Source organism: Bombus terrestris, chromosome 16 (genome assembly GCF_910591885.1).
Source record: "Bombus terrestris chromosome 16, iyBomTerr1.2, whole genome shotgun sequence".
Lineage (NCBI taxonomy): Eukaryota > Metazoa > Arthropoda > Insecta > Hymenoptera > Apidae > Bombus > Bombus terrestris.
In genome coordinates, this window is record NC_063284.1 from 4997429 (window position 1) to 5009321 (window position 11893).

General features: G+C 35.5%; 3 protein-coding genes across 3 annotated transcripts; 2 read left to right on the top strand and 1 right to left on the bottom strand.

Moving 5' to 3' along the window:
- Nucleotides 1-48: 48 nt before the first annotated feature.
- Nucleotides 49-5728, top strand: LOC100646969 (dual specificity protein phosphatase Mpk3). The gene is made up of 4 exons (XM_012317618.3): nt 49-2069; nt 2536-2721; nt 2799-3041; nt 3125-5728. Exons 1-4 carry the CDS (start codon nt 1676-1678, stop codon nt 3502-3504), a joined length of 1203 nt encoding a protein of 400 aa, XP_012173008.1. The 5' UTR covers nt 49-1675; the 3' UTR covers nt 3505-5728.
- Nucleotides 5729-5892: 164 nt separating this feature from the next.
- Nucleotides 5893-9419, bottom strand: LOC100645851 (phospholipase A-2-activating protein). Its single transcript, XM_012317617.3, has 6 exons — nt 8878-9419; nt 7708-8577; nt 7306-7636; nt 6998-7232; nt 6507-6925; nt 5893-6409 (listed from the first exon to the last, which is right to left on the bottom strand). The coding sequence occupies exons 1-6, from the start codon at nt 9051-9053 to the stop codon at nt 6092-6094; spliced, it is 2349 nt and encodes a 782-aa protein (XP_012173007.1). The 5' UTR covers nt 9054-9419; the 3' UTR covers nt 5893-6091.
- A 468-nt stretch (nt 9420-9887) lies between these two features.
- On the top strand, nt 9888-11850 carry LOC100648117 (dolichyl-diphosphooligosaccharide--protein glycosyltransferase 48 kDa subunit). The gene is made up of 3 exons (XM_003401787.4): nt 9888-10124; nt 10333-10959; nt 11031-11850. Exons 1-3 carry the CDS (start codon nt 9992-9994, stop codon nt 11573-11575), a joined length of 1305 nt encoding a protein of 434 aa, XP_003401835.1. The 5' UTR covers nt 9888-9991; the 3' UTR covers nt 11576-11850.
- The last annotated feature ends 43 nt before the right edge of the window (nt 11851-11893 follow it).

The following is an 11893-nucleotide window of genomic DNA, read 5'->3' on the forward strand; positions in this document are numbered from 1 at the left end:
CCCACGCACGCGTGAGAGAGTGAGCGTGTACGAAGCATTCCCCGTCGTCTCCTCACCTCTGGCTTACTGTGCGCCTCGGTCAGTACCGACCCCCGACCCATCTACCCACGCCTTGTTAATGAAAACATCTTTTGTCAATGAACTGACGTCAGTCCGGATCGGGATTGGTCCGATAGCAGACACCACGTGACCTGGCACCAATCAATGTGAAGACCAGCTTCCCCTACAATCGAGGATCCGAGCGCCATTTGCCCATTCTGGACGGAAGAACGCTCGAGGTAAGGTGTGGCCTGCAGCAGGCTGGCTAGAAGGCCACGGGTGAAAGACAGAGATAATCTATGGTGTGCTCGGAACGTTAGAGAAGAACAGAGAATTGGAAGAAAGCGAGAAGAAGATAGAAGGCCAAGACACACGAGAATCGTAGCTCGAGCTCTCTGCTGCTCTCTCCGTGACTCGGTCGAGAGTCGACAGAGAAGGAGAGACGTAAAAGAAGAAAAAAAAGAACAGGAAGTCGGTCCGGCAACCCAGGGAAGACGCGTCGAGCGATGTTGGAGGGATTTGTGAGGTGAGGGCGACGGTCTCGAGTCGCGCAGCGCCGAGATACGCGACCGATCTCCCGAACTAAGTACCTCGTTCACTCAGACTGATTTGAATCGACCGTTCACGGCAGCTCCAGTGTACAGCGCAGCATCCCTGTGTGCTGGTCAAGTTGAGAAGAAAAAGAAGTTGGATCTGAGAACGTGTTGTAGTTATGATTCTGTCGAGTTTACAGTAAAGAAAAGGGCAACGAAGGAGAAGAACGAAAGAGAGGATTTAGCGCGAGGAGAGGAACACACGTACATACACGCACTCGTCGTTTGTTTCATTGTGGAAAAAGAGAGAATAATGCCAACACGTTCTTCACAAGACGTGATGATGTCGGTTGGACTGTTGGTGTGGTGTTGAGATAAACAAGCTAAAGGAAGTGTGTACTGGGAGAGCGCGTGGGATCATGCATTTGTCGGATGGGCTGAAACATTCCTCGGTTGTGGCGTTAATTGGACCTGTCGTCTTTATTTACAAAAGGATCAATAATCGAGACGAGCTGCTGGCGGTAGCAGTGGCGGAGAAGGAGGAGGAGGAGGAGTAGAAAACACGGCATCGAGGTGCCGCAGGAAGTGATGGAAACACGTGAGAAAACGTGGGATTACGACACAGATACGCGTGTATGAGGCTGGGGGAGGACGTCGAGCGTCTGGATGCCTCCAGAGAACGCGTTCTACTATATAACTCCAAGTGCCATTTCGTATTTGATAAATAATTAAGAATAGATGTACAGGACGCGTGTACGTAGGATGCGCGCGCGCGCTGAATGTACATGCACACTTGTTTCACACTGTCCACAGTTACCGATAAACATGTAGTGACAAAATTGTTGTTCCATGGGTTACGAGTCTAGGCAGATGTCACATGTGTACACTGACCATTTCACAGAAACCAATGGTACAGCGTTACTTGAAAGTGCCATACCAAGAAGGAGATTTCTTTCAACATTGTCAAGTCTCAGGTGTTTGTTTCTTTTTAAAATCCAATGGAAAACATGAGGAGATAATGTCTGTAAGGAGGGCAAGCATGTTTTAAGGAGGAAAAGGTTGAAGGCCAAAGAAGCATCAGGAATTCAGATTAAGCTTACAACATGCCAGGTGGAAATATTATGGAAGAAGATCTGGTGGATCCTGAATGGCTATTCAGGCATCTTAGGTCACCGGATGGTCCAAACAAACTTCTCATCTTAGATTGTAGAGCACATTCTGATTTCTCTGAAGCTCATATTAGAGGCTCTGTACCCTTAGCTATACCTAGCATCATGTTAAGACGGCTGGCAGCTGGTAAAGTTGATCTGCTGTCAACAATAAGGTGCTTAGATCTAAGAAACAGAGTGGAGGTGTTTTTGTGTGGTGATGAGAATAGTAGAGGGACATTTATACTGATTGGTGACTCTACAGACCCTGCAGGACATCAGGGTGAAACAATTCAAGTTTTAAGTCGGAGACTTAGAAGTAGTGGAGGATATGTTGCTATTTTAATGGGTAAGAACAGTATATTCATAAATACATATATTTCTATGATTGCACATAATATTTCCATTTAGTTAGAACAAATATGTACTACAAGAATAAAAGAGAATATGCCTTAACTACTGTATTTTGAAAAATAAGAAAATAAAAAAGAAGAAGAAATAAGTGTAGCTAAAGGCTATATTATAAAATATTCCAAGTTTCTACAAGTAGTTATGTCTGCCATTAAAGAAATTTAAAAATTCATACTTAAAAGCATCTGTGAATGAAATATTTATTTGTACAAAAAATATTGATGTTCATCTAATTACATCTTGTAGTTATGCCAAATTTCTTTTGTTATTCAATAAAGAGCATTTTTGTTTCATTCATTTACTACTCAGTATTTTTTATTTTTATTATATTTTCTCTCATATTTTGCATATGGCTTTAAATTATTTATACTCATACAAATCCTTTATTTCATTTTCTCCTACAGATGGTTTTGGAGCATTCAGAGATAGATACCCTGAATGGTGTGAGGGTAGTCAAGCCAGTGGTGAAGGTCCCCCAGGTCAGGATTCTAATGACGGTGAATTAATGGGTCTCAGGTCCCTTCGAATTTCCACACCACCTACAAGATCATATTCAGATTCTGATAGCGATAGCACGTGTGATTCTGTTGGTTAGTAAGCCATACAAACTCTTTTACTACATAAAATACAAAGCAAGAAATATTAAAGTTATTTCATGTTTTTTTAGGACCTGAGGAGGATAAAGATTTTCCAGTTGAAATTTTACCCCATTTGTACCTTGGAAACGCAGCGAATAGCGAGGACAGGGAAGCCTTGGCGCGTCATAGAATACAGTACATTCTGAACGTAACCCCAGATTTGCCAAATGTATTTGAAAGCGCTGGTTCGATAAAATACATGCAAATACCCATAAGTGATCACTGGAGCCAGAATTTAGCTAGTTTCTTTCCACAAGCAATTCAATTCATTGGTGAATACAACCTGCAAAATCAAAGGAAAAATAAGTTCTAATTATATGTAAATTTGAAATATAATCATTTCTCCATCTTTCAGAGGAGGCTCGAAGTTCAGACAAAGGAGTGCTGGTTCACTGTCTGGCCGGAGTGTCTCGGTCCGTCACTATCACTGTAGCCTACCTTATGCACAAGTGCAGTCTCAGCTTAAACGATGCCTTTAACCTGGTGCGTAGCCGAAAATCTAATGTGGCTCCGAATTTCCATTTTATGGAGCAATTGCACAGTTTTGAGAAAGAACTAAGGGATAGAGGTGACAGAAGTAGCAGGGGGAACGATCAGAGGTGTATCGGAGCGTGTCGGCCTGGAGGACCATGTAATTGTCCAGCTCCCAGCTTCCTTAGTCCCATAGATCTGGGCCTTAGCCCGGATTCTGGAATAGAATTCGACAGGTGGGCATCAAGTACGCCGGCAGAATGAGACGGGCCAGGGGGGACCCAATACAAATTTTAGGTCCCTCCTAGTACGTCACCATAGTAACAAGGAAAGCCCTAATTGAAGGGTGCGGGAATGAAAATTTACATTTCTGCTAAGAGAAAAATAATATCTTAAGGCGAGAAACGCAATGATCGTAGTAGATTGCAATTTCAAATATACTGCGGCAATTAAAAGTTTGGAATCACTAGATATTCTTAAAAAAACAGATTTTCATTTAAAAAATTTACAATTTTAAATTAGCTTAAAAACTGTTTAATTACTAGTTAAATATATTATTAATAACTGTGCAGTATTAATTCTGAACTAACAGAAGAAATAGCGAAAGATTCACAATTAGTACAACAAGCGGGTGATTTTAAACTTTTGTGGTAGAGTTTTGCCACAAAAGTTTTGTGTACTAGGTCGTGCACAGTGAACGAAATACGATGAACTCAAACAAAATTGTTAAAACAGCTGAGCCTTTCTAGTATTTTTCTATCCAGTAACAGAAATTGTTTCTGTTGTGGCTTTGCAAACCACGGTTCTATACTATCGCTTCAGAAAAAAAAGTTAAAGAATAATGGACACAATATAGTTTCTCTTTCAGAGGATGATTTTTAATTTGACGATACTACGATTGTAAATCTTTATCTAAGCATAAGTGTTGTTATAATTTAGGGGGAAAAATAGGTAGGACTGCTACAAAAGGGTTCTATGACTCTTTCGTTTCTAAGTTGTCGTGATATAGTGTTAAACACTGAAAGTATTTTGTAAATTCAACTCTGTACTTTCTTACAAATAATTAATGTAATTGTAATATCAAGATGATTGGCTAAAAATTCAAGATTCTTTTTTAATAGCGTTTGAATTCGTTCGACTCTCGATCCATTTCTAGGATACAATTTTATACATATGAGATATCTATATTTTTAATACTTGTTCCCAGAACCCTTCAATTAATGAGGCTGTGTTTGATTTTATCGCGGGTGATGCTTATTCAAAGCGAAATGAAATGAAATATAAATCGTAAAACAGGCAATCATAAGTAGTTGAATTTAAAAAATAATTAATTACAACTGTGCTTGATAAAAAGATCACACTATGTTTAAGTTCAGAGGTACAAAAAGAATTTAAAAACTCTCGCGTACTCGGCAATTTAGATTATTATAATAAAAAAAAGAGAAGGTATATACATAAAAATTATGATTCGATACTACTCGAACGTAATTTTTGACATAATTTTTCAAATCCACAAAAGTGACTTATCTTGAGAAGGGTACATATTTCCCGGTGCAATTCTGACTTTTAAAGATTTGCAACCTTGTGTGTACGTTCTCTATCTCTGTCTGTCTCTATCTCTTTCAAGTAATTAATCTTGGTTAATAATCGATTAAGAAGTATATCTTTATGGATCGGTGCATTTCTATAGGGCATTCCGAAACTTCTATTTCCGAGATAAAAAATCAGGGTCGTTGTAAATGCATATAAGAAGAAAAAAGAGTTATGGAACGGAAAAGAATTGACAAAAAATTGATTTTATCATGAGTTAATCAATCGAAGAAAATATTAGACAAATCGTACACGTATTATACCTCAGAATTCTGATAAAGAAATTTGTTTATAAAAATATACGACAGTCGTGATCCTTATCATCGATACGAGATGGAAAAAAGGAAGAGACACTGATTAATTATAGATACACATATACGACGATGTATAGCAATTTGAAATACTAAAAAATTCTTAATTGTACGATCCAATACTGTTTCTATTGTCTTACAGATCTCAGATTATATATTTCAAATTATTTTTGTAAGAAAAACAGCAAAGAACGAAAAAAGATTACGGAAATCGCATATTCACATTCCCACGAGCCACAAATTACCTGATGATACTGTAAAAAAGAAACAAAGGATAAAAAAACTATCTTTCGTGTATTGTATGTATTGTTCATCGAACATAATTGAAGTTAATGAGTGTACACAGTGAATGTTATTATTTTTCATTGTAATTAACTACAAAGTTGTAATCGGCCCTCGGCTCACTCACGAGGGTGAATTGATATACAACTAGGGAAAACAAAAAAAAGTATATATATATATTTGACGTTAATGTAATAACAATATTCTACTATTACACTGTTGTCTGTTGTATGTTTGTCGGGCGTAACGCTCGAACGATTTAATCAAATATTATGTATATTACATAAATTATTATTTTATATTCATCGTTGTACATATATTTTAATTGATTAATTTTCATTTCAAAATACACAGCTTATTCTTACCTGAACTGAAATGAAAGCAACTGATCTTTATAAAAGCAGAAAAAGAAGAAGGAAGAAAGTGGAACGTGTTTTCTTTTTTGGGTGAACGAAGATTGTTTCTCAAATATGGCAAAATGTACTTTTATTAGCAATGAGATAATTATAATGTTTAAATCATCAGATTGCAAAAAATATAAGAAACCTATTTAACGCAATATTGGTGAGAAATGTTTTGTTAATTACAACACTTAACTGTTTTCAAGTCTTGGATTCCGCGTGTAATTGTTTCTTTTTCAATTTTCTTTTTCATATATATTTTATGTTTTAAATAATTAAACTGATTATCTGTTTCGAACAATTTGCTAGCTTGTTTGTTGGAACTCGAATTTCTGACATAGTTTGAAGTATATTTAACGCAACTTCCGATTGTCGTACTGCTTTTATTAAATTATTTTGATCTTCTGAATTTGATGTTGTACTTAAAAGCGTTCCCATTGCAACAAGAGTTCTGAACACTGCTTCAGGCTCGTTTAAACGTGGTAACACAGAGAACATTGCATTTAAACATTGTGTTTTACCGAGAGTATCATTATATTTATTCAGAGCCACAGTTAAATTCAATATATATGTTGAAATTGCCACCTGAAAATATCCAAACGAATTAATTTCATCAACTAATCGTACAATATAAATTTTGTATGCCAATATATAAATTTTTACTCTTCTATGCTATTCATACCTGATTATTTTTGTTTGTAAGTGACTCCAACTCTGATAGAAGTTTCAATATCTCATCTTTAGAATTAAGACATAGTTTTTCACCTCTTTCGTGACTGAACATATTCGCCAGCAAACGGAAAGTAAGCATTTGGTTGGAAGGAAGCGCGTTAGATTCGATATGCTTCTTTACAATCTGTAGAAGCTCCTCTGTACATAGTACATCATTTACTTCTCTACAGAGTACTGCGAGCCTAGTAATGTCGAGTACAGGAAACAATACATCGTCTGGCCAATTCAAGAGTGTCTTCAAAATGTTCAATGTATCAGTTTTCAATTGTTCAGGAGCTTGGTCTCCAGCAAGTTTCACCAAGGACTCCAATTTGTCACTTGACACCTTGAGAGGATCACTTTGTTTGCCATTTAATTCTTTTAGTTTCTCTATGAAAGAGCATCAAATTAATTAATTTATTTCATTATAAAAATGTATAAGATAAAAGTAATAGAAAGTACCTAAAATTTGAGAAAGATTAGCCTGTTCCAGTTTCAAGTATTTTGTATGAGGAATATAAGACGGTGCGGTTGTGTCTGAGGAGTTTGGTGTGTCTGGTCTGGTAGATTCTTGTGATGTTGTATTTGCTGTTGATTGAGGAATGTATCTACTGCCTCCTGTGAAAGGATCAGCATATTGAGCATCAGTTTTCATAACTGGTGCAGATTGAGAATTTTTTATTATAAAATTTGCAACCTATAAATAAAAATAAATAGCCATAAAAATTATTTCTTATCGAAAAAACAAGCATCTATCTCAAGCTTTATACCTGATCTAGAAATAATTGACTAAGACTGTTATCGTGAAGGAACTTCTGCGCAACGTGCCAAGGATCCTGATCATTATTATAGGGCAATTTTAATGGAGGAACACCATCCTGTATGTCTACAGAGAACACATAATCATACTCTATGCCATTATAAAGCTGTTTTCCAGATGTAGCTACGCTACCACCCGAAGCGCCCATGACGTTACCGATCTTTATCCATTTTTGTTCATTTTGTGACCAGCTATATGCTCTTATAGCATCTCCATCGTTTACTATTTTGGTTTGACCGTCTCTTTGGCCAGGTTGTAGCAAGGTTTTTGCGTCTGGTAAACTGTTAACATATAAATTAAGATTTTAGCTTATTATTTATAATTTGATTCATTTCTCAGCTACTTCACTTACTCCTTAACTTTGATCCCACCTAGCTCTTGTTGAGCATTAAGCTTAACATTGGCTACTTGCTGCTCAAATTCTTGCAATGCCTCTGAGTCTGCATATTCTTCAGGATTACATGTAAATATCCTAACAACTCCATCAGAACTTCCAGTAACTATATCACCATTAGGAAGTGAAGCCAAACACCACACAGATTGGGTGGGTAAAGTAATGGTTTGACTTAGTTCTGTATTATGCCATATCCTAAGTGTCCGATCTTCGCCACAAGTAAATATACTTGTACCATTTTCTAAGGCTAAAATGCTATAGATATAATTCTCATGTCCACAATAAGTTCCTAAACAAGTTCCAAGAGACACGTTCCAATGACGTACAGTGGCATCATTGGCACAAGATAAAACTTCATTGCTACTTATTACAGAAATATCACGAACACAATCTGTATGTCCAGTTAATTTGTGTTGTACTGAACCATCACTTGCCCATATTATAACAAGCTTATCTGCTGATCCAGTTACAATAGATCCACTTGACAAGTCTGCTACACACCATACAGCAGCTGTATGACCTAGCAAGTTTAATTGTGGTTTACTTAAGTCACTCAGGCTCCACAATTTTGCACTCATGTCCCAGGAACTTGACAAGAATGTTCCTTCTTTTGTACCAGTTGTTAATTTACAAACAGTATCCTGGTGACTTTTTATAATGTTTATGGGCTCTGTTTGGTGTGAAACATAGATACGTATGGTTTTATCATGACTACCAGTGATAATAAAACCTATGGGATTTTGCTCTGAAGGATTTATAACGCACACAGAAGTGACAAAGTTGGAGTGTCCTTCCAAAGTTCCAGTGTGTTCATAATTTTTATTATTCCTGCAAAATATTTATACAATATACATTCATATAAGAAGTACGATTTACATAGAATAAGTAAAAAAGAATTTCTTTGCAATGACAAACTCTTTTATGATGTCTTGAACTTTATTGTTCGAAATCTAGCTCATATTTTCTTAGCGTTTTTATTCAAATCACATATGTTAATATACAAATTTATTACAAAGTAAAGAGGATCTTATAAAACAAATTTTTATCTCATTACTTATTTATATAGAAAATTTTGTTTGGGGTCATGAAAGAGTCTGGTGTGGTAAAATATTTAAGCAGGTTAAATACCCGCATGATTTCCAAATACGTGCAGTCTCATCCCTCGAAGTAGAAACTATAGTTCCGTCAGCGAAAGTCGCTATAGCTCTCACGTCGGATGTGTGTCCGAAGAGAGAAGTTCTCAGCTTGTAACACGGTTTGGCCATAGCACTTTGATAGTCGTGCAGGGCACGCAGCAAGGACATTACTTATACGAACTCTACAGTTGGGATAATCTCACCGATTCTCGATGCGAATAAAATGTGGATAAATTCGCACGGTTTTGACATTTAAAACGCATTCGAGCATGCGTGACAATGATCACTATGCTTGTATGGTATTATGTATATGTGCATTTTTCCCACATAAACTACTTTCTTTATACGTAAACAAAATTTTTTCTTGCTTTTTTGCTAACGTCATTAGTCTAGTATCTTCTTTTGAAATTATTCAAGGCAACTTCACGAAGCATCGTTGAATCGAGAATGACTCTATATTATTGTATACAACATTTTATGACGTATGACTTGAATTAATTGGTTATTCTCATGAATTCTTGATCGAGATTGTAATTCGCTAAAATTAATATCTCTTTATTATTTTTTACGCAAGACTTCTATCTGTTACGTATCCGCCTTGATACGCCACAAATATGATTCAGAATTCATTTTGATATTTCTGGCGGGGATTTTAAATATTATAAAATTTTGACGTTTTAGGCTATATCAGTAATATATTTAACATTGCATGTCATACGCTATATATGTATAATATAATAATGTATACCTAAATTTAATTTGACTAAAAGAAAATATTTGATGATGTGTTTTAAGTATTATGATTCTAATGTGTAAGGTTATGTCAGTATAATTTATATTTAATACTATTCATCGTACACTATGTATAATACATAGCAATATATACTAATACATATTTTAAGTAAAAGAAAATATCTTTATAATTAGTAAATTGAGTATTACCAGATAATACTAAATAATAAATTCAATCCATATGTTTCAAAATATAAGATATATCATTTCCGCAAAGTGGATAACTTCCGTTTGGTTACGTGTTGTAAATGGAGCCGCTTGTTTAAGATAATAGAACCGGTCTCGTGGCACAAGGATATTATATATAATTTATAATGAGATTTATAAACAAACTTCTTTGTTTTGTTACAATATTCGGGGTAACGAATGCTGGGGGACCTACATTGGTTTTACTCGATAATTTAGCCATAAAAGAAACACATTCCATATTTTTCAAGATTCTACAGGGTATGTAAACATTTAGCTATCAAATTCAATGAAATGTCATTCATTGCCAATTACCTTAAACTTCCTTATTTTTTTTTTTTTTTTTTTTTCGAATTATGACAGCATTAAACGTATCTAATTGTACTATATGATATTTAATTACACAGATATGGTATACCTTACAGAATATTTGAGGTTAGGTTGTTAGTAACTTAAAAAATTTTTGTAGATAGTGGATACACGTTAACATTTAAATTAGCAGACGATGCTAATCTACAGCTTTCCAAGTATGGAGAATATTTGTATCACCATTTAATAATATTTGCCCCTTCTGTGGAAGAGTTTGGAGGAATATTGAATGTTGAAGCAATAACGGACTTCATTGATGGTGGTGGTAATGTCTTGGTTGCTGGTTCATCTCAGTCTGGACATGCTCTTCATGAATTAGCTTCAGAATGTGGTTTTGAAATTGATGAGGAAGGTTCTGCGGTCATTGATCATTTAAATTATGATGTTTCTGATAATGGTTACCATACAAAAATAGTAGCAGATTCTGTCAATTTAATAGATGCTTCTGCAATTGTTGGAAGTAAAAACGTACCACCTTTACTCTACCAAGGAACTGGATTGATTGCAGATATAGAAAATCCTTTAATTTTACATTTATTAACAGCATCTAGTTCAGCATATTCTTACAATCCACAGACTCCCATAAAGGAATATCCACATGCAGTAGGCAAAAATACATTATTGATTGCTGCTCTACAAGCAAGGAATAATGCCAGAGTAGTATTCTCTGGTTCGTTGTACTTTTTTAGTGATGAAGCTTTCTCCAGTTCTATTCAGAAAGTTCAAGGTAAAAAGAATAAGTTAAATATTATAACTCTTCCTTGTGATCATGTATTAAACATTAAAAATGGTGTACAGGTGGCCAAAAATACGAGAAATCTGGAAATGAAGCCGTAGCAACGATGATCGCTCGCTGGGTGTTCAAGGAGAATGGCGTGATCCGTGTCTCCGCTGTTCATCACCATAGAGTTGGCGAATCTGCACCTCCAGCAGCTTATACTATCATGGATGATGTAATTTATTCTATCGAAATTCAGAAACTAGCAAGAGACAAATGGATCCCTTATGAAACAAATGATTTACAATTAGAATTCGTTAGAATAGATCCTTTCGTTCGTATGACCATGAAACCCGTAGGCGATGGTCGATATGAAGCAAGATTTAAAATCCCTGACGTTTACGGAGTTTACCAGTTCAAAGTAGATTATACCCGCATTGGTTTGACGCATCTGTACAGTACCACTCAAGTATCTGTTCGTCCCCTGCAACACACTCAATATGAACGCTTCATAGCCAGTGCATTCCCTTATTATATAAGTGCGTTTTCAATGATGGGCGGTGTGTTCTTATTTTCTCTGGTGTTCTTACATTATAAGGAAGACACAAAACTGAAGGCTGAATAAATTTAACGTTAATGAAACGTACGAGATAATCAATTATGTTGTTTCTAAGGAGAGTAGGAAGGTGTTTAGTCAGACCTATCATTAAAGTGCATTTATATTGCATATTTAAGTTTGTAACAATAGATTTATATTTATTTAATGAAACATTTGAAACCGAGATGAAGGGCAAGATAGAAGATATAAATATATTAATTATTTACATGATGGCTACATCTGAAGATTTTTAAGAGAATGGTTTTTATATCTTCTGTAATAAATGAGAAAAAAAAGTCTAATCGAATCTTTTTCTTTCAGTTATATTTATGACTGCAAAAATAC